The 20296-nt window shown below is 42.2% G+C and overlaps 2 protein-coding genes across 6 annotated transcripts; one reads left to right on the forward strand and one right to left on the reverse strand.

Annotated features, from left to right (window-relative positions):
- Positions 1–1363: 1363 nt before the first annotated feature.
- LOC120795205 (gsk3b interacting protein) lies at positions 1364–5005 on the reverse strand. Of its 2 annotated transcripts, none has more exons than XM_040136880.1 (3): positions 4680–5005; positions 2220–2481; positions 1364–2101 (listed from the first exon to the last, which is right to left on the reverse strand). In XM_040136880.1, exons 2-3 carry the CDS (start codon positions 2460–2462, stop codon positions 1943–1945), a joined length of 402 nt encoding a protein of 133 aa, XP_039992814.1. In that variant the 5' UTR covers positions 2463–2481; positions 4680–5005; the 3' UTR covers positions 1364–1942. The 2 variants fall into 2 exon arrangements, with proteins under 2 accessions (XP_039992814.1, XP_039992813.1); XM_040136879.1 differs by having other exon boundaries at positions 2220–2465; positions 4680–5003.
- On the forward strand, positions 4948–19780 carry atg2b (autophagy related 2B). Of its 4 annotated transcripts, none has more exons than XM_040136874.1 (43): positions 4948–5024; positions 5700–6112; positions 6225–6387; positions 6519–6671; positions 6762–6864; positions 7172–7334; positions 7426–7605; positions 7738–7834; positions 7935–8099; positions 8210–8361; positions 8552–8663; positions 8988–9231; positions 9354–9516; positions 9656–9748; positions 9864–10052; positions 10301–10574; positions 10683–10791; positions 10871–11072; positions 11621–11763; positions 12112–12269; positions 12403–12578; positions 12689–12839; positions 13024–13226; positions 13887–13967; positions 14118–14224; positions 14315–14407; positions 14515–14585; positions 14677–14753; positions 14859–15029; positions 15131–15263; positions 15357–15556; positions 15657–15886; positions 15981–16098; positions 16197–16388; positions 16466–16567; positions 16677–16755; positions 16833–17043; positions 17135–17204; positions 17277–17359; positions 17517–17638; positions 17993–18147; positions 18244–18393; positions 18497–19780. In XM_040136874.1, the coding sequence occupies exons 2-43, from the start codon at positions 5951–5953 to the stop codon at positions 18725–18727; spliced, it is 6231 nt and encodes a 2076-aa protein (XP_039992808.1). In that variant the 5' UTR covers positions 4948–5024; positions 5700–5950; the 3' UTR covers positions 18728–19780. The 4 variants fall into 4 exon arrangements, with proteins under 4 accessions (XP_039992808.1, XP_039992811.1, XP_039992810.1 ...); XM_040136877.1 differs by lacking the exon at positions 4948–5024 and adding an exon at positions 5040–5072; XM_040136876.1 differs by lacking the exon at positions 4948–5024 and adding an exon at positions 5042–5142.
- The last annotated feature ends 516 nt before the right edge of the window (positions 19781–20296 follow it).

Consider the following 20296-nt stretch of genomic DNA (forward strand, 5'->3'; position numbering starts at 1 on the left):
AGCAGTGTTAACCACTGAGCTATCCAGCTGCTAAGAGGGAGAGATTTATATTCTCTATATATAATATAATATACATACATATACATATTATATAAATCATATATAAATTACATATCCAGCTCTGGAAAAAATTAAGAGACCACTGCAAAATTATCAGTTTTTGTAATTTTACTATTTATAGGTATGTGTTTGAGTAAAATTAACATTTGTTTTATTCTATAAACTACTGACATTTCTCCCAAATTCCCAAATAAAAATATTGTCCTTTAGAGCATTTATTTGCAGAAAATGACAAATGGTCAAAATAACAAAAAAGATGCAGTGTTTTTAGACCTCAAATAATGCAAAGAAAACAAGTTCATATTCATTTTTTAAACAACACAATACTTATGTTTTCAATATATGGTGGTATAACCCTGATTTTCAGTCACAGCCTTCATGCGTCTTGGCATGCTCTCCACCACTCTTTCACATTGCTGTTGGGTGACTTTATGCCACTCCTGGTGCAAACATTCAAGCAGCTCAGCTTCGTTTGATGGATTGTGACCATCCATCTTCCTCTTGATCAGATTCCAGAGGTTTTCAATGGGGTTCAGGTCTGGAGAATGGGCTGGCCGTGACAGGGTCTTGATCTGGTGGTCCTTCATCCACGCCTTGATTGACCTAGCTGTGTGGCATGGAGCAATCCTCAGAGTTGGGGAACATTGTCAGAGAAGGAAGCAAGTTTTCTTCCAGGATAACCTTGTACGTGGCTTGATTCATGCGTCCTTCCTAAAGACGCATCTGCCCGATTCCAGCCTTGCTAAAGCACCCCCAGATCATCACCGATCCTCCACCAAATTTCACAGTGGGTGCGAGACACTGTGGCTTGTAGGCTTCTCCAGGTCTCCGTCTAACCATTACACAACCAGGTGTTGGGCAAAGCTGAAAATTGGATTCATCAGAGAAGATGACCTTACTCCAGTCCTCTATGGTCCAATCCGTATGGTCTTTTGCAAACCTCAGCCTGGCTCTTCTTTGCTTCTCATTGATGAAGGGATTTTTTCTAGTTTTACACGACTTGAGCCCTGCCCCTAGGAGCCTGTTTTGAACCTTTCTCGCCGTGCACTTCACCCCAGCTGCCATTTGCTATTCTTTTTGTAGGTCACTTGATGTCATCCTACTGTTGCTGAGTGACATTTGAATGAGTTGACGGTCATCCCGGTCAGTGGAGAGTTGTTTCCGCCCTCTGCCGGTCTGTAGCTTTGTTGTCCCCAATGTCTGCTGCTTGACCTTGTTCTTATGAACTGCCGTCTTAGAAATTTTAAGGATGGAAGCAACCTGACGCTCACCGTATCCCTCTGCCAGTAAATCCAGAAGTGAACCCTTCTTTTCCTCACTCAAAACTTATCTTTTAGCATGGTCAATAATTATTTTTTGATTCCAACTACTTTTGAGGTACTACTAGCACTGATTTTGCCTTCCAGCTTGAGCTGATATCAGTCATCAGGTCCCAGCTTTAATGCAAGCAGGGCAGAGGGGGAACCTGAATTACTATCTATACAACTTACTGCGTCTTTCTCAGATCATTTCGATGAGTAAAAAATGGGCAGAATTCTTAAACAATGTGCACAGTTACAAATTTGTAACGTGGAAGCAGAAAGATCTTTCCACGGTTAAAGTCAACAACACAATGTTGCAACAGGTCTGGTACAGCCAATCCCTAGCAGTCACTAAACTTAAGCATCAAACATGGAGTTGTTCAATGATATGAAACTGGGAACAAAGCAAAGCTGATAGGTCAGGGTGCCCCTTATTGTAGTGGGAGCTAGGCAGGTGGACGTTACATAATAGGCTATAATATCTGACCAGACTTGGTTATTATTGGCTCATATCCAAATACACCCACATCATCAGCCCCTGTTTCACTTGTACAACTTATGCAGCATCCTGGTCCCTTTATTTATCGTCCGTTTTGCTTCAGCCTCTCCAGCCGCTGGAGCAAAGCATTCCCAAAGGCTTCCCTGTAACCCGGACTCAGCGTGTCCAGAAGCGAGTAAACAGTCTCATGATACTGGTTGCTCAAATCCTCGTCCACTTGATCGAAAGCATAGCCCACCACCTGTTAGGGTAGAAACGAGTGCTTTATTGTAAAACTTTGCATGCTTTTGGGCCTTTAAAGTGCGTACAATGAGTAATAAAACAGGAAACCACTATGTCTCAATGTTACTGCGTCTTACCCTCAGTCCTGCCTCTGTTAGCTCCAGACAATACCGATTTCCCTCTCTTGTTTCCACATTTATGTAGGCCACATCTGACGCACTGTTGAGACTTTGTGACACGTGCATTTCAGTGACGGCAAAGAGAACGTCATTCACCACTGCCTCTGCCTCCAATCTCATGTCCTTGACGTCACCAAGATCAACGCAGTCCTCATCAAATGAAGAGACAATGGACTCCTCAGGTTGACAGTCTATCTCCATCCCCTATAACAGAAATTTGCTGAATGCCAAATGATAAAAAAATATATATATAATAAATTAAATTTAAAAAAAAGTTCTATATGTCCACAAGAGGCTACACTTCAGTAACCCTCCCTGCAGATAACTAGGTATTTGTCAGAGCAAGCTATCCTGTTGAGTTATATCTATACACAAATTAATGTCTTTTAACAGCTGTAACATCTGGTCATAAATGCTGAAATATGTATATTTGTGCACCAGTCAGCAGCATTGTAGTATTACAAGGGTTCACTCAACTGCAGTCCTTATATGATACAGTGATGGTGTGTCACAATGTGTCCAGAACAGAAGTGAAACACATGCAGCTGACTGTTCTGTGATTTCTTTTTTTATACTGCAAAGAGGACTAATTTTAATACCTAACATCCTCTATGAGCGGTTGATTATATGCGGAAAAGTTAAACCAGTTTTGGAGAAACTCAGTCACCATGTTGAACCCACATTAATATTTCATGAACTTACAAACTAAATAAAATTGTTTTAATTAAGACACAAGGAGATAGATGGATATTTCCCAACCAATTATAATTATTTGACACAGACTTAGTGTGAAAACTGTCAGAGACATTTCCTTCTTCCGAACTGGTTTAGCTGGTCCCTACTTGGTTTAGTCATAATTCATCAGGGACCCGGAAGCCCAGATTTATACCCCACTTCAATGACACTTGCCATCCAATCTGACAGATTGAAAGGAGCTGTCAGGGGCTTATACAACGTACTGAATTAAGGGTCTGAAGACTTTTCTAAATGAGAGATTTCAGTTTCTGATTTTTAATAAATTTGCAAAAATTTCTAAAAACATGTTTTCACTTTGTCATTAGGTGTTATTTGTTATTAGGTAGATTGATGGGCAAAATCGGCAATTTTATCAATTTAAAATGAAATCTACAAAACAATAAAGTGTGCAAAAAGTGAAGAGGTCTGAATACTTTCTACATACATATATATACACACACACACACGCGCGCGCGCGCTCATACATTTTCTGATGAATAGTTTTGGTGTTTAAGTATCCTCTGTCATTCAGGTGCTGCTTCAGTCGTCGAAGGTCACTCTGAATATAGCAGACTGCCAAATAACTACTCAAACACATGTTCCATTTCTACCCCTCCACTATGTGTGCTCCGGTTCAGTTGTTAAACGAGTTGGAATCTTGCCATGTCCCATGTATGTCAAGGAGCATGACGTATGAGCCTTTTTCCTGCATGTCACCTGTGGCCCTGTTGCTTCGCATCTGGCTTCGTCATCAGTCATTCTGTTGCCTGGAGGCTTTTCTTGGCAACAGAATGAATGTCCCTGTTGACGTAGCTACTGATTGTGAAACACACAGCAACCCTGACTTAACCCGTTCCCTTTGGCCTTGGGTGACATTCGTCTGATGTTGATGTTCCAGGTAAAATGCAGTGGACGAGTCATTTGTATAGGAGAAAGTATTATGATTTGTTCCTAAGTAGCTGGATATTAAACGACCAAACAGTGCCAGCAAGGGCTCCAAGTTGATCTTGAACCAGCACACAAGATCCCACTGCGGCCATTTTCATTCATTCCATTAGATTGGGCAGATTAGAGTTAAATAGTGATATCAATAGAAAATACTACATTTCCCTCACAGTTGTAGTGGAGTATAAAGTAGCATGAAATGAAATGATCAAGTACCACAACTTTGTACTGAAATGCAGTACTTGAGTAAAGTTGCGTACACGTGTTACCTTTCACAACCCATGTAATATCATTAATGGGAGTTACAGTTAAATGTATACAGTTAAAAACATCGGCGTAACAGCGACATCTAGAGGACTGAGCTGCCCTCCTTTTTAGCTAGCAGAGGCCAAATAATTACCGACGTCATAGTTAGTATTGGATCAATGTATGAGTTTCATGCAAATGGTATAATTCAACTAATTCATAAAGTTATCTAGACAGATCTGTTGTAGCTAACTTAGATGGACAATATTTGCTATATTTTGGGGCTAAACTCTGGGAGAACTAACAGCTCAGTCACGGCTCTGTTTAACGGTAGCAAAATAATCGACCGCTCTGTAGGCCGTAAACGTATCTCAATCACGTTGTTTAATTTTTTTTTAAGTGCATAAAACCTCACATTAAGAGCGATAATCATGTCTGAACTGAGTATGTTACAAAAGTCATTTCTAAGCAAACTGCGTTCATTTTTCTCACCTCCTCGCTGGTTGTGTTCTTCCGACTTGTGGAAGCTTCCAGCCCACTCTGGGCTCTCTAGAAGGTTCAGTCAAATCAGCGTCACCTAACGTTAGACTGAGCCTCTGATTTATGAACGGCCAGAGTATTTTTAAAAAAAATCACAATAATGCACGCTGGCCCCTGTTTCTAGTTGATCTACTTTGTGTCTAAAGAACTACCTAAAAGAAAATCTTGACCCAATACGTGTCCGGTGGAGTACACACCGCCGCCATTTTATGACATCATTGTCTAATCCCTCCCCGGAGTGTGTGGGCTCAGACGGTGCGGAGTCATGAAAGTGTTTGTAAACAACTCAGTCAGAAGGTAACTTAAGAGCTGCACTAACGTCTTCAACTCCGCTCACTGACTCGTGTAATTCGGAATATCGAACTGGCGTACATATATATAGTGGTTTTTGTCAGTGCACATCTGTCGTGCGATGGTACATAACGTGGAAAATGTTGGCGTTTACGTTAGCTAGCTAGCTAACTAGTAAGCATGTATCGGTACAACCTTAGCCTGCAGTTAGCCGGACATTCTAATGTGTCCTCACTCTGCACCGAAAGCAGTGGCTCATAGGCGAGCTAACAGCGCTAACCTCGCACTTGCTAGCCGGCTAGTTAGCTTAATGACATGCCTTTGTCTAGCCAGCAGTCAGCGCAGCTAACGTCTCCTACCTACGATGACAGCTCTGTTTAAGTAAACATAGCTAGGGGTAGCTAATGACTAGCAAGACTGTGGCAGGCGAACAGCTATATTGTAAGCGCGTTTGGCTAGTTTATACTGGCTCTAGAAGGGGGCAAATGCGTGCGGAGAATAACACTGGACAGTTTATGTTGCAAAATATTGGAACTACTCAGGAGTAATTTAAACCTGTCTCTGTCTTAAACTAAAAAATTAATGGTGCTTGTTGTTTTCAGCTGCGTTGTAAACTTAAGTCTCATGTTGTGTCAAGTGTCAAATTACAAAGGGGGCACCATATGTGTGTGTTTTCTGTAGGCGCAGCAAACTGGAGTCGGACCAATTCCCACACACATCCCTGAGTGTCAAGACATCCTCCACAGCATCCCTAATCTTGGGATATGAAGGATGTTTGAACTCACGATTTCTTGATGTCTTTAAGTCGACAGGATGACACAACTGTAACATCAGTGATTAATTCATAGCTGTTTGAGTAGCTATAGCATTCCGGGTTCAAGAGCCTCAAAATCCCTTTCATTGCCTGTGTACTGTAAACCCGTTGAGTTAAGATGCCTTGGCCATTTTCGGAGTCGATCAAGAAGCGGGCCTGCAGATACCTCCTGCATCGGTACCTTGGTAACTTTCTGCAGGAGAAGCTGAGCTTGGATCAGCTTAGCTTAGACCTCTATCAAGGCACTGGATCACTTGCCCAAGTGCCATTGGATAAATGGGTATGTGCAATGTTACCTTTGTGGCAGAAAATACAGCAGATGAATTTATTCGATTCAATTACAGAATCTTCGTCAACTAAGAGAAGCTTCAGCATTATGTCTTGTTCCTCAGTCACTCAATGAGCTCCTAGAGACGGCAGATGCCCCTTTTGAAGTAATTGCAGGATTCATCCAGACTATTTCTCTAACCATCCCATGGGCAGCCCTACTGCAGGAAAATTGTGCCCTAGAGGTCAAGGGTTTGGAGATGGTGCTAAGACCAAGACCGAGAGCGGGTAAGGCCATTAGAACACTATCTGTGAAAAAAGAGTTGAGGAAACATGTTTTTTTTGTCACATCTGAACAAATTGGCAATTAATTTTAATGAAACGCAAATGAACGTGTCACCAATTGGCTGTTTTTCCAGCGTCTGGCATTGAGCCCATGTACTGGTCCAGTTTCATGACGAGCAGCATGCAGCTTGCCAAAGAATGTCTGAGCCAGAAACTCACTGATGATATGGGAGAGAGCTTCCAGCCTTTTGAGGGATTAGAGAAGTTTGCAGAAACGATAGAGACAGGTAATATGATCATAATGTTGTGCAACATTTTAAGAGGTTAACTTTGCCAGCATTGCCTGAACTGAGTTCTTTTAAATTTCTGTATTGCAGTTCTGAGGAGAGTCAAAGTGACATTTTTGGACACCATTCTCAGAGTTGAACACATTCCGGAAAATTCTAAAACTGGAATCGCTCTTGAGATACGAATCAGCAAGTAAGTTTGCACAGTCGGGGACAAAAGTTGACTTTCCATAATATTAGCAACATTTTTCAACACTGAACAATTGAGTCAAGGTAAAAGTCACTGTCCCATATTGATTTCCTCTCTTAAATCAGTAACTATAAAATAATCACAAAGGGAAAGCTGTAAATGAAAAAATTAAAAGAAGACTGCAGCTAAATATATGGAAGATGTCCTTAATGTGTAATACATATGATGTAAGTCTGTTGTTGATGCATCAGTTCTCACTGTCTTACTGTAGGTCCTTGTCAAACTAATTGTTTTCTGTGGTTGCTTTCAGGATTGTTTACTGTGATGAAACAGGCGAGGAGAGCTCAAGTGTGAATGTACATCAGCCAACCACATTTGCACATAAAAACTTGCAGATGGAAGGCATCACCATATTTTGGGATGAGTTTTCAGATGTGTCTCGAGCCGGATGTAAATCTTCACCTACTCCAACGGTTGGTGTAGCAAGTCTTTGAAAATTGGCATAAAAGAGTTGTATCTATAAGCCTTTTTAAAAATGTTAAAAATGGATCTCTTGTTTTGCAGGAAACTGAGCCAAAGCTCTCCCCTAGCTGGAATCCCAAAATAATATGTGAGCCTCATCCCCAGTTCACTGAGCCTTTATCCTCTACAACACCCTTTGAACCTGTGCAGGTTGGGAGCCTTGGTGGTAGAATTGAGTTGTCCCTCACTCTGAAAAACAACCTAGCTTTGCCTGGAGCAAAGGTAAATTGACAATTTATTATAGTTATGTAATTGTATACAACAGTATAAAAAAATGACCCTGATTATTTTTTCAGTTTTATGCATTTGGGGTAATGTCAATAATCAGGCTGTTTGACATGCTTCGCTTTTCAGCTGGATGTTGTCGGACATATTGACACGCTGATTTTTCTGCTGTCCCCACGGCAAGTTCATCTTCTTCTGGACTTGTTTGGAGCTTTCTCTGGTGGAGGTGAGCACGTACATGATTTGGCTCAAACAGGGTAAATACGTCACCGAATGAGTTATGTAGAAGTAGAGCAAATAGAGTATTTCTCGCTCTTTGTGTGAAGGTGCACAAGAATGGGCTAAGGATAGAAAGAGTCGACCCATACAGCAGGAAGATGAGTACCGGCTTCATATGGAACTGAACCGCTGTCTGAAGAAGGATACTGCTGTGCCAGGAACAGACCCAGACCTCTTTGAGAGCCAGACCACCAGAACTGTGTCAAGTCGAGGTTGGACTCAAACACCATTCTCTAACTGTAATTTCTTACAAGTCGGATGTCATAGTTGCTTCCATCTAATGAAAATTGTCCTTTCCTTTGCTTTTTGGTTGCTGATGTAGATGATGTGTTCTTCTCCATGGCTGACATGGACATGTCTCACAGTTTGTCATCCCTCCCTCCTCTGGGAGAACCACCCACTGTTGACTTGGATTTGTCACTTAATAGCAACTACTCTGCCTCCCCAGGAGATTCTCCCTCTGGAAACGCAACTGTAAGTCTCATAGAGACAAATTGAAATATGTATGTGAGCGTGTGGACTCTCAGTACTCTGGATACTTAATTACAAAATGAGGAGGTATTTAAATGGTTATTTTGATCGTACGTATTGTAGCTTGTGTGGTGAAAATATTCCAGATGAACTGCTGTCCTCAAATAATCTGGCATCATACGTGTGTTTGTAGGCTCTGTGGGATGATTACATGGATGTACCGCGACAAAGAGAGAAGCAGGCTACTGAAAAACCGGTCCTGTCACGGGATTCACAACTCCCTCAAAAATTACTGAGACAGACTTGTAAGTTTCACAATATAACAATATATTTTTTCTTACTTTACATAAATAATTATTAAATACTAGTCCCTCTTTGGCCATGTTCTTTAGAGAGGGGAAGGATTTTGTTTAATTCCAGCCAGAGATTACATCAGTTTATCTCTCTGACTGTTTCCTCCTCTGTGGTTGAAAGTGTGCTAATCAGGGATACCACCTGATAGAGGGTTTCTTTTAGTGAAATTCTACAACTCTTGGCCGTCTGTTGTACATAGTTATTGTTGAACTAGAGTTTTTTACCAGGGTGAAAATTAAGTACCTATATGTATATCTATCATTGTTGTATTTCAGCCCATCCATCCAAAACCCACGGTGATGAGTCAAGACCAGAGCTGGTGTTAAGGCTAACACTGAGCAGCCTGGCTGTCTCGGTCCTCCACATTGACCCTCTGCCACCACCAGATGCTGCTCCCAGTCCCCTCGGCCCCATGGCTGCACACTTCTTCAGCATGGTGGGCCCAGGCCAGCTCGCCCCAGCTGCTTTCCTTCAGTCTCGGACAGTGTTTAATCAGGCTTGTCCACATGACCACCTCAGGTGCAATTTTATTTTTCACTAATTCCTGTTGTGCAAGGTTGTATTTGTTTTCTTGCTTACTGTAGGACAGGTTTATGATTTGACTGTGTAAATATCTGTCTGACCTGGGTTTACATCTGCAGGTTTGTGGGCCAGGGTCTGAAGATTAACTATGAGCACTGTCAGGGATCCAGCTTGCGGACTTTTAGCACTGACGTCTCCCTTGACCAGATGGAAATTCTGGAGTGTCTGTTCCCCTCTGAGGCTGTCATTGGCGGCTCCCAAAGAGGCATTCAGTACACTGAGGTTAGACTTTCAAGCCTGAGCTATTAAACACATTTTGCACTGTGTTAAAGCTTTAGTTGGTTAAACACTGCATATACACTCAGTTGCAGCTGGCATGGCATCAGGAGTGTTTCTCACTAGTGTCTCTGTCACACCTCAGCTCCTGACATTTGACACCACAGCCAGTGCTGATGCATCGCTTACCACCTGCCTTCACCTGCTTTACAAACAGGCTGAGCGCAGGGGCCCTCAGGTAACAGCATTTGTTAGTCCAATATGAAAACACAACATTAACACTTAATACACAAATGCTGCTTCTGCATCGTTGTCTGGCATCCATTCTGTCAGCCCTTTGCTTCTCCAAGCAGGGTGGCCAGGTTCGCCTTAGCACCATTCCCAGGAAAGCTGAGATCCAAGTGGAGCTGGGCACTGTGCGCTCTGAGCTGGACATCAGCATCGTAGACCGTCTTAACTCATTGCTACAGCCTCAGAAGCTGGCCACCACAGAGATGATGGCCTCCCATATGTATACATCCTATAATAAACATGTCAGCTTGGTAAGGGCACCCCAAGAACTATTAATTTCAGATTAAAAGAATTTTTAGAAATATGAATACCTCAGATATAAAAATATAATGTCAAAATAATAATAATTATTGAAGCCGTAGGAAATCACTTTAACAAAGGATCATGTAAATCATTATTGTCTTAAACTGAGATTAAAAAGGTAAAATGGTTGCATATTTATAGGCTCAACAACAATGTATGTAATGTACATCTCTGTGTCTCTACACAAATTTCACAGCACAAGGCCTTTACAGAGGTTTTCCTTGATGACAGCCACACTCCAACCAATTGTCATGTATCACTGACTGTTAATGCACCCTTGCTGGGCCTCGCAGTCCGCTTCCCCATCCCTGACCTGCGCTCAGATCAGGAGAGGGGCCCTTGGTTCAAGAAGTCCCTGCAGAAGGAAGTGCTCTACTTGGAGCTTGAAGACTTGGAAGTGAAAACAGAGTTCATGGGTGGCAGCTCTCCTGACCAAACCAAGATGGAGCTCACTTTTAGGGACCTTATTGGTATGTAGTCAAACGGGGGGGGAAATGTTTTCCAAACTGCTCTCTAAAGATTTTTTTAAATGAGGAACTACTCTTATACTGCACTGTGTTTTGTCTTTATTTCAACAGGGAAGTTCCAGGAGGAGCCAGATCAACCAGCTGCCCGGTTCCTCAGAGTGTCCCACACCATGGATGGAGACATGACAACATCTGAAAGTGTAAAGTTTGACTGGCCGAGGTACAGTTTATCCAACCAACTGTAAACTGACCTGTCCATTCAGGGGAATCTTTCAGTGACGTTAAATTTCTCTGAGCAGGGTTGTGCTGAAGATGAACCCCACTGCAGTCCACTCAATCCTTGAGCGTGTGACAACTGAAGATGATGAGGGGGTTGAGGATCACTCTCTTGAGGAGGAAGAGGAGGAAGGGGCTGCTCATTCACTGAAGGATGTGTGTGACTTTGGGAAACCAGAGCCATCACCCTTTTCTTCACGCAGGGTTATGTATGAGAATGAAGAGGTGGGTCATGGCTAAAGGGCCACATTCATTAAAAATGTGAAAAAACAGCCAACTACTGTATGTATTATTACGTTTCTCTCTGTGGAAGTGTTTCCCTCAAAACATTAAGTGAATGCAGTGGAGCTGAAAACATTGGCTTAGATAAAATCCAGGTGTATAAATACCAATTGATTATTTCATATAAGTCTGTCTCTTTATACAATTTGTCAAAGTCAAAATCCACCCAATTTGGACCAAGGGCGTTATTAACACATTATCACTGCACAGATATGCTTGAAATTAGGAAAAGACTCATTTGATGTCCAACAGAAAAACGTATTTCTGTATCTTTGAAAACATTCCTTTCTAACTTTGCCTAATTAAAGAATTGGTATCGCAGTATTGATGATGGCACTTTGTCCAGGTGCATGAATTTGCATTCAGGAGCGAGGTAATTCTCTGGATGCATCATTATGCAAAAAGCATAATAGAGCTTTGCATGCCTAACCTGTTGACAGAGCAGGTGGTGATGAGCCCATGTTTTTAACTTTTTTTTTTTTAAATTCCAGATGGTCATTCCTGGCGATGTTGCTGAGATGACAGAGTTCCAGGAAAAAACCATGAACAACTCTCGCTTCATCCTTGAGTTGTGTTTCCCCAATGTGCAAATAGCTCTTCCCAACAAGGCATTTTATGAAAAACTACACAACAGGTAAGGAATGTATAACATTATATTAAACGGCAGGATGGCAATAAAATACAGCAAAACAGATTGGTAAATATTAGGGTTAAGGATTGTCATGAAAAGAAAGTTAGTATAAGTCTGGGTTATACAGTAGGCCTGTAAAGCAACTGGCATTTAAAACTTGTTTCCACATAGCTGAGAATTAACAGACAATCGGTTGAGGAAGTGTTTTGTGGCACTTTGGGCTCCCAAATTTGTCGAGTTTACCTCCCAGGATTTAATCTCCTCTATGGTTGTACCCATGGAAGACACTTTTGAAAAGATACTTAATCTGTAAGTTTTCAACATCTAACATAAATGTTCATATTCATTTAGGATAAACAATGACCTGCTGCTGTGGGAGCCCACTGCTCCATCTCCAGTGGAGACCGTTGAGAGCATGCCATATGGAGTTAGCCTCTCTGTCGCCAGTCAGTTGATCAACACTTACTCCAAGGACAGCTTCAGCCAGTTCCGCTCTACTGCACCTGAGGGTGAGGCAGCAAATACATTTCACAAAATTTTGCAGACTCTCAATCTTGTAGTAAAAATTTGTGATATGAGGTCATGTTTAAACAACCAGCAGCTTTTATCACTTCATAGACATACTTTGTGTTCTACTTTCAGAAGAGACCAGCGGCTCAGAGGAAGAGAACATGAACTATTATTCTCCTACCTCTGACATGGGCCTCAGGTCTCGCAAAAAGAAAAAGCCCAAAGCCCAAAGCAAGACCTCCCAGAGCCTCTTCTCTGTCATCCTCAGTGTCAATCATGGCCTGGTGGCTCTTCAAACTAATGCTAAGGTAATCGCATTTTCTTCTTGAAATAACTTAACTGTTCTCACAGGTTTACTTAGGTATTCCTAACAGCTTGTTGGAAGGACAGTTGGGTTGAATTTCCATCTTCTTTCCAGAAGGAGGATAAAACTGTGCTGAAAAACAAACACGGCGAGTTCTGGCTGGAGGTGAAAAACGCAGTGCTGTTCAGTGTAACACAATATGAAGGCTATAAAGACCAACACTACATCTGCTTCCACACCAGTAGCATTTGCATGTATCACCAAGGTAAACCAACTGCACCAATTCACTATAATTTTACCATTATGTTGTTGTGAATATGTGATATTTCTTGATAATGTGATGTAAAAATATAAAGAATGCTACTATACTGTGTCTACATCTCTGCTGTTTTGTCATTCTTATAAATGTGCCTCTTTCACTGATGTCCCACTCTGGAAACCTGCCTCAGGACTTATGGATGGAGGCACCTCTGTCTCAGACCTCAAGTTGCCATGCAGGACACATCCCCACTGGCTAGAGCCAACAATCTACCAATCAGAGACATCTCCTGAGAGATCCTCAACACCCTCAGAGGTTATTGGTCTGGAGGTGCGCAGCATGGTGTCTGTTGCTGTTAGAGTCTCATCGCAGAATGCAGAACGCAACATCAAGGTAGGGCACTCGCATCACTTACAGGGTGGCATCAGATCACCATGGTGTATATTTCATGCATGTGGAACTGTTTTGTTACAAGAGAAGCAAGAAAGACCCTTTTCTTGCTCAGGTTTTTTCAGCAGAACTTGTTGTCTTTTGTCTTTCTTATCCTGTTAATCAAATTGTGACATTAGGTTTAGTTGTGACGTCTGACACACTGCTTGAATATTTCCCACAAGGCTCCATTTGTTTAGAGATCTAATGTCTAAGACTGTCTTGGTACTATACACTGCGGTTGTCATTACTATGCACTCAACCTCAGACCCTTTCATGGCCACATTTGTCCTGTAGATGGGGCTATAATCAAAAATAATGATTTTTCTGGATCTACTCTCCAGTCTAAACCCTGACCTTGCCATGTAAATGAATAGTAAATACACGTGTTTTATGAATGGGCCCAATTGAGTTCTCTAGGCCATGCCATAGTAGGAAAATAATGGGCAGCTAAATCAACATTTTATGCTGGGAAACACCAGACATGATCATATGTTGATTATGGAATTATTTGTGAACAAGCGGTAACACTATTTAGGCAGAGCTGGAGTTTAAAGTATATCAGTCATCTAGCTTCTGGTTTGGTGCTGACTGTACTGATGTGGCTGATGTATGTTAATGCAGGAGTTTCTGGTTGCTGTTGGAGTGAGAGGAGCCACACTTCAGCACAGAGTTGTCCCTCCCAGCCTGGGTTGGTATGACCAGGTAAGACAAAATGGGTTTACCCCCTCACTAACTCTTACAAACCTCTTTTATACTTTTACTTTCGCATGAAATGTTCAGCGAGCATTTGAAGAAAATATCATGCAATAAAATCAGACATTTGTAATTGTATTGTGAATTTATCTGCAACAGATTGTTGACTTTCTGAATGTTTCTGATGAGCCTGTGTTGGGTTACGCCCCTCCTACGTCTGTCACCACCCTGCATCTACACCTATGGAGCTGCTCTCTAGACTATAGGTAAGGAACACCTCAAAGCTCCAACCCATTTAAAAGTTACGTGTTATCCTTGCATTTATTCTTACGTGGCATGTGTTTTTCTCTCGACAGACCCCTTTACCTGCCACTCAGATCGCTGCTGATTGTAGAGACTTTCAGCATCTCCAGCAGTGTCTCTTTAGATCACTCTTCTTCAACACTCAGGTATCAAACATTCTACTGGTTTTGTCGCTGATACAAATGTGAGAGGTGTAATTGCCGCTGAATTATAGAAACATTTAGCGTTGCTAAACAAAACGTGTTGTTTGCAGGATCATTTTGGACGAAGCTGCTCTGTTCCTCTCAGACAAGAGTAATGCAGTCTCTGTTAATCTAGCACGTGGTAGGTTGACTTCAGTGATGATTTTGAATAAACTGCTTAAAGTGTTTGAAATGCAGCTTTGACCAGTGTTTGCTTTTGGTTTTTGTCACAGACTATGTCCAAGTGGTAGACATGGGAACACTGGAGTTGAGGATTACAGCTGTCAAACCTGGAGTGGATGGAAAATTGGTAAGAGTCGTCTGTCTCTAATTGGCACTAAGGTTTTAGACTTTTTCTCTCAGAATCAAAGGCCACACATTTGTACATACTTTTTCATTGTTTCTTGGGTGATAGTCGGAGCCCAGATTTGAGCTGCGCTGCTCCAGTGACGTCATTCACATCAGAACGTGTTCGGACTCCTGTGCCGCCCTCATGAACCTTATCCAGTATGTGGCCAGCTATGGAGACTTACTGCCCCCTGCAGAACTTGAGGCCAAGCACAGCAGCACTACACAGAGATCCAAGGTCAGCAGTGACGCCATTCCCGAGCCAATATTACATAATTACAATACAATTTCAAAACCCTACCATTCATACATGCTTAGTCTGAGTGTATTTTTGGACAGGCGGAGGTTCCTGGCCGGCCCGCATCTCAGACCCCCCTGCTCGCTGAGACTGAGCAGCAGATGTTGCAGGATCTGATGAGTGAAGCTATGGAGGAGACTGATGGGCAGCATACAGCAGTGCCGCAGCAGAATGGTGAGGACTTGGTTCAGTAAGGATTAAAGTTGTAAATCGTTGAATGGTGTAACTGTACTTCATGAGAATTTATGACATTTCACACACCTGCAGGTGCACATGAGGAGAGGAATCATGACCATGACCCGCCTTGCTCAGACCTGTTCCTCTTCCCAGATGAGAGCGGGAATTTTAACCAAGATTCAAGTCCCACTTACCCCATGCTTCACTCTCCTCTCATCACTCCTGTCCCTAACTTGGCCCAAGAGACGGACGACTTTTGTATCCTAGAAACACCTGGTTCCAGAGGAGAGGTTGGGAAATATTCATTCACACAGTTATGGTTTTGTGACACAGTGATTGATTGTTTTTATAAAGCTTATGTTTCCTCACTCTAAGAAATATGTGTTTCAGGATTCTGATCAGGAACCAGTGGTAAAGCAGCTTACTTCAGACCCAGTGGAAATCAAAGATGATCACTTCAGTCAGCCTCTCGATGGGAGTGATTGCAGTCGTGGAGCCATGAACTTTCCCATCCCAGAGGTGCGCTACCTCATCAAGGAGATCTCTGCAATCTGGCACCTTTATGGTGGGAAAGACTTTGGGAGTGCAACTTTCACAGCCTCTCCTGCTAGAAGCCGGGGGTGAGCCTTGTGCTATTTAATTGTGCAGACAATGTTTGAATGTGCTCAACGGGAAGCAGACTGTTTAATTTTCATTCTAATTACTGCATTGCAGGTCTACACCTCAAAGCTCCCCCTCTCAAACTCCAGTCAGACAGGCCAAGGCTTCAGGACGGGCAGGAGGTGGAAAAGGAAGAAACCCTGACATCCTGATGGAGATCCAACTCAGCAAGGTAAATTATTGTTCAGTTTATTACGATACACTCAGTCAGCTCATGAGTCATTTCTTAGGTCATTTCTTCACTGTACACCACCTTTTCTTTCACCTCAGGTGAGATTTCAACATGAGGTGTACCCGCAGGCCCAGGCAGCTTCTGGGTCAGCAGTGGACCAGCCAGTCACCCGGCAGGTGTTTGTTGTGCAGGACTTGGAGATTCGAGACAGACTGGCTACTTCACAGATGAACAAGTTCCTCTACTTGTACTCTAGCAAAGAAATGCCCCGCAAAGCCCATTCCAACATGGTGAGACAGGAAACACACTCACATTAACCCAGTCAAGTGTTGGCCTGCTGTAACGTCTTGTGTGCTTTTGCTCTTAGTTGACAGTTAAGGCACTGCACATGTGTCCGGAGTCAGGCCAGGCTCCTCAGGAGTGCTGTCTGCGAGTTTCCCTAATGCCTCTTCGTCTCAATATTGATCAGGTAAAGGACACAGATACAGATAGTTTTTCCAGTGTTTCAAAGATACCGCAAGCTCAGCATCCTCAGTAACATTTTTTAAGTGACAGTCCTGTCTTTTGTTTGTTTGAAGGATGCATTATTCTTCTTGAAGGACTTCTTTACGAGTCTTGCTACTGAAGTTGAGTTTTTCTCACCACCTGCCCAAGAAGGTAAAACTGATCATTCACACAAACATCCTTTGTTGTAAACCTTACTTTTAAGCTCCTGATGATGTTTTGTTTCGCAGCTGTCTGTGTTTCCACAAAGAAAGCACCTGCCCCTGAGATCTCCTGCAGCTTCTCCAAGCACGCTGGCACCAGCCAGGACCCGGCCCCTATCATCTCAGTGCCTGCTCAGAGGCGTTTGAGCCACAATGGTTTCTCCACATCTGTCAGGGAAGAAGTGACTGACAGTGAAGCCTCTGCTCCTTCTTTCACAGACCAGCCGATCTTCTTCAGGTCACTGTTAAAAAAACTAAATAATTAAACCCCTTGGAAGAAAAAATTAAATAGTTTTTCTCTATTTGGTAACATTTTCTTTTCCTAATAGGGAGTTTCGATTTACCTCGGAGGTTCCAATTCGCTTGGATTACCATGGGAAACACGTTTCAATGGAGCAGGTACATGGTCTGAGAACACTTTGCATTAATTCCACATTATGTTATTAGTGCTTAATAACTGCTTTGTTTCAGGGAACATTTGCAGGGATCATTATTGGGTTGACACAGCTGAATTGTTCAGAGCTGAAACTAAGAAGGTTGTGCTACAGACAAGGGTATGTTTATCTCAGTAATAGGTCATATGAGATTTTGTTGTTTATTATTTGCAAATTTCTTTCACACACCAGAGTACATGATATTTCAAGTGTATAATTCACTATTCACAAAGAACAAATGGTTTTCCCAATGTACTGATACTCGTCTGTGTTTCAGATTATTAGGTGTGGATAAGCTGTTTTCCTATGCAATAAATGAGTGGCTAAATGACATAAAGAAGAACCAGCTTCCAGGTCTACTGGGCGGGGTAGGACCTATTCACTCACTGGTACAGTTGGGTGAGTACAACAAATGTTCTTGACTCTGTCATAAGCTTTTTCTTTAATGTTTTCAGATGCATTTATATTTCAGAAAGTACATTGATTGGTATGATAAAAGCATGATGCAAGATAAAAGCAAAAAGTAAAAAAAGGAACATAGTGAGACCGAGCTCACTATATTACACATAAACTTTCTTGCCCTATTTATTACCATACTCAGTACAATCAATGTCTTTGCAGCTGGGATAACATGTAATTCGTGATTTCGTTAATACCCGCTGTGAAAGTCATTTACAGTACATGAGCTTACTGATCCAGAGGTATCGCTCAGGTTTTATCTTTCCCTGTTCTTAAGATGAATGTTTTGTTCAGTTCAGGGATTCAGGGACTTGGTCTGGCTCCCGATTGAGCAGTACAGGAAAGACGGCCGGATAGTCCGTGGGTTTCAGCGCGGCACTGCCTCCTTTGGAACCTCTACTGCTATGGCTGCTCTGGAGCTCACCAACAGGATGGTGCGGACTATACAGGTAAACTGGCCTGTCCACTGTCACTAAAAAGTCTATTTTCATTAGTACTGCTTCCATGAAGCATCACACAGATTAATTGTTTGGTCTGATATTTAGGCAGCAGCTGAGACAGCCTATGACATGGTGTCTCCCGTTCCTGATGAGAGAGACACAAAGAGGATAAAACGGTTCTCCCATTACGGACTGGCTCATCAACCTGTGGACCTGAGAGAAGGTGTAGCCAAAGCCTATACTGTGGTAAAAGAGGTAAACAAACCTAAAGCTGAAATCAATATCTCCACTGGAGTGACATTAATGGGAAGAAACTCTATCGTTAATGTGTATGATCGTATGGTGTTTCCATCTACAGGGGATCACAGACACCGCACTGACCATCTATGACACAGCCACCCGAGAGCACGAACAGCGTGGGATGACTGGGGCAGTGGGTGGAGTTCTCCGACAGCTGCCACCAGCAGTAGTCAAGCCGCTCATTATGGCCACTGAGGCCACCTCCAATGTTTTGGGTGGGATGAGGAACCAGATTCACCCTGACGCTCGCCAGGAGGAATCGCAGAAATGGAGGCAGGGCGAGGAGTAATTCATGTTGCCATACGGTACCTGAAACCATGACTGGGCAGAAGCAACAGCTGATAAATGTCTTGGAAACGTTCTTGAGAGCAATTTTGAAGAGGAATATCTCAGAGGTGCATTGCAGCTAAGGTGTAAATAAAATACTCTTCATCTCATGGCAGATTGAGCTACTGTGATTCATCTTGTGTCAGCTTACCAGTTCCCTCACAGTGCCTTCATGGTTATCAGCAGAGTCCAACTGTATGTTTAGTCAAAGGGATGTATGAATTATGATGACTTGATGAGCCACATATCGTCCTTATGTGGATTTTCTTCTGTAGAAGAGACAATGGCATTTTGAATATAAAATTATAATGAAGAAATACCTTGTTGAGGTGCAAACATTTGCTTTATTCTCCGACAGCTCTGTTTACAAGTTGTGTGTCGCTACTTTCAGTTTACCTACTTGGTGTCGAGAAAACACTAATAGAGGTGTGATGACCCTTAATTTATATAACATGCACTGTATGTGGGCCTTGTTATTTAATGTAAATAATCCTAATGTGTAACATTTCTTGCAAATATAAGAGAACAAATATAGAAACTGAATGTGTTACAACTGTGTAAAGTTCTGTAATCATCACTTTTAAGTGACTTGAAGGGTTACTTGAATGAATGACAGATGGGAAGATTACCCAAATTTGTCACAAAGTTTCACAACTTTATTTTGAGCTGTGATCAACATCATGTAATTTTCACAAAGGCTTAGGTCCTGAAAAGCTGCTTTTTACATCTTAAAACTGTTTTAAGTGTTTTTTTCTGTCAGTCTGACACTCAAATTTTCAAATTGTAGATACAAACTTGTACAAGGAACTACATCCACTCAAGTCTTAATGTCCTGCTCAATTGATTTTTTTTTTTTTTTTTTTAAGTGTTTGAATATTGGTATTCAGTGTGCTTTGTTGTGTTGCAGATATTTGATTTGCTCATTTTTCTTCTTTATGTGGAAAGAATATGAATGTACATACGTGTACAGTTGATTCTTGAATTTGTATTAAAAGCATGAGGGAATTAAAAACGATTCAAGTCACCGCAATGGAGTGTGGTTGGTGTGGCTTGCTTTTCATCATCTGAGTATCATGCATTTGTTGGGATCTATACAGTTGCATCTAGACAAATCTGATTTGGGAGATTTCGGAGAAACAAAAATCAAGTTGTTTTCGATTTTTTTTGTTTTGTTTCAGGTTTGTTTTTGTTTTTTGATGCGCAGCACCGTAAATCCTGCTTTTATTCTGGAGAACGCGCAGCGTTTGTCGCGAGATTTATTTTGAAAATCTCTAACCCGTTAAATCGAGAGTTGTTGGCATGACAACAGGGCGACGAAGCAAATTCGAACTCTGTTGTAAACCTTGTCAGTATCCGCTCTCTGTACTTTCTCGCCCCCCGTTGAAACTTGTGGGCGATGGTGGACGTAGCTGCCGGTTTGAGCAGTTTGTCGTTTGAGTCTGGACTGAATGAAGACGAGAAAGCGTTACTTCACCTCCGTGCGCGCGCGGCCGGACTCGCGTTTTGCGGGTGCGCGCACGCTCTGTACCTG

The sequence above is a fragment of the Xiphias gladius genome, chromosome 10, assembly GCF_016859285.1.
Source record: "Xiphias gladius isolate SHS-SW01 ecotype Sanya breed wild chromosome 10, ASM1685928v1, whole genome shotgun sequence".
Lineage (NCBI taxonomy): Eukaryota > Metazoa > Chordata > Actinopteri > Istiophoriformes > Xiphiidae > Xiphias > Xiphias gladius.

Coding starts and splice junctions, on each gene's coding strand:
- LOC120795205 (XM_040136880.1), bottom strand. CDS start 2,462: ATGGAGATAGACTGTCAACCTGAGGAGTCCATTGTCTCTTCATTTGAT. Junction 2,102..2,219: donor TAACAGAGGCAGGACTGAGG/GTAAGACGCAGT, acceptor CTACCCTAACAG/GTGGTGGGCTATGCTTTCGA.
- atg2b (XM_040136874.1), top strand. CDS start 5,951: ATGCCTTGGCCATTTTCGGAGTCGATCAAGAAGCGGGCCTGCAGATAC. Junction 9,232..9,353: donor TGTCCACATGACCACCTCAG/GTGCAATTTTAT, acceptor TTACATCTGCAG/GTTTGTGGGCCAGGGTCTGA. Junction 17,639..17,992: donor TCACTCACTGGTACAGTTGG/GTGAGTACAACA, acceptor TGTTTTGTTCAG/TTCAGGGATTCAGGGACTTG.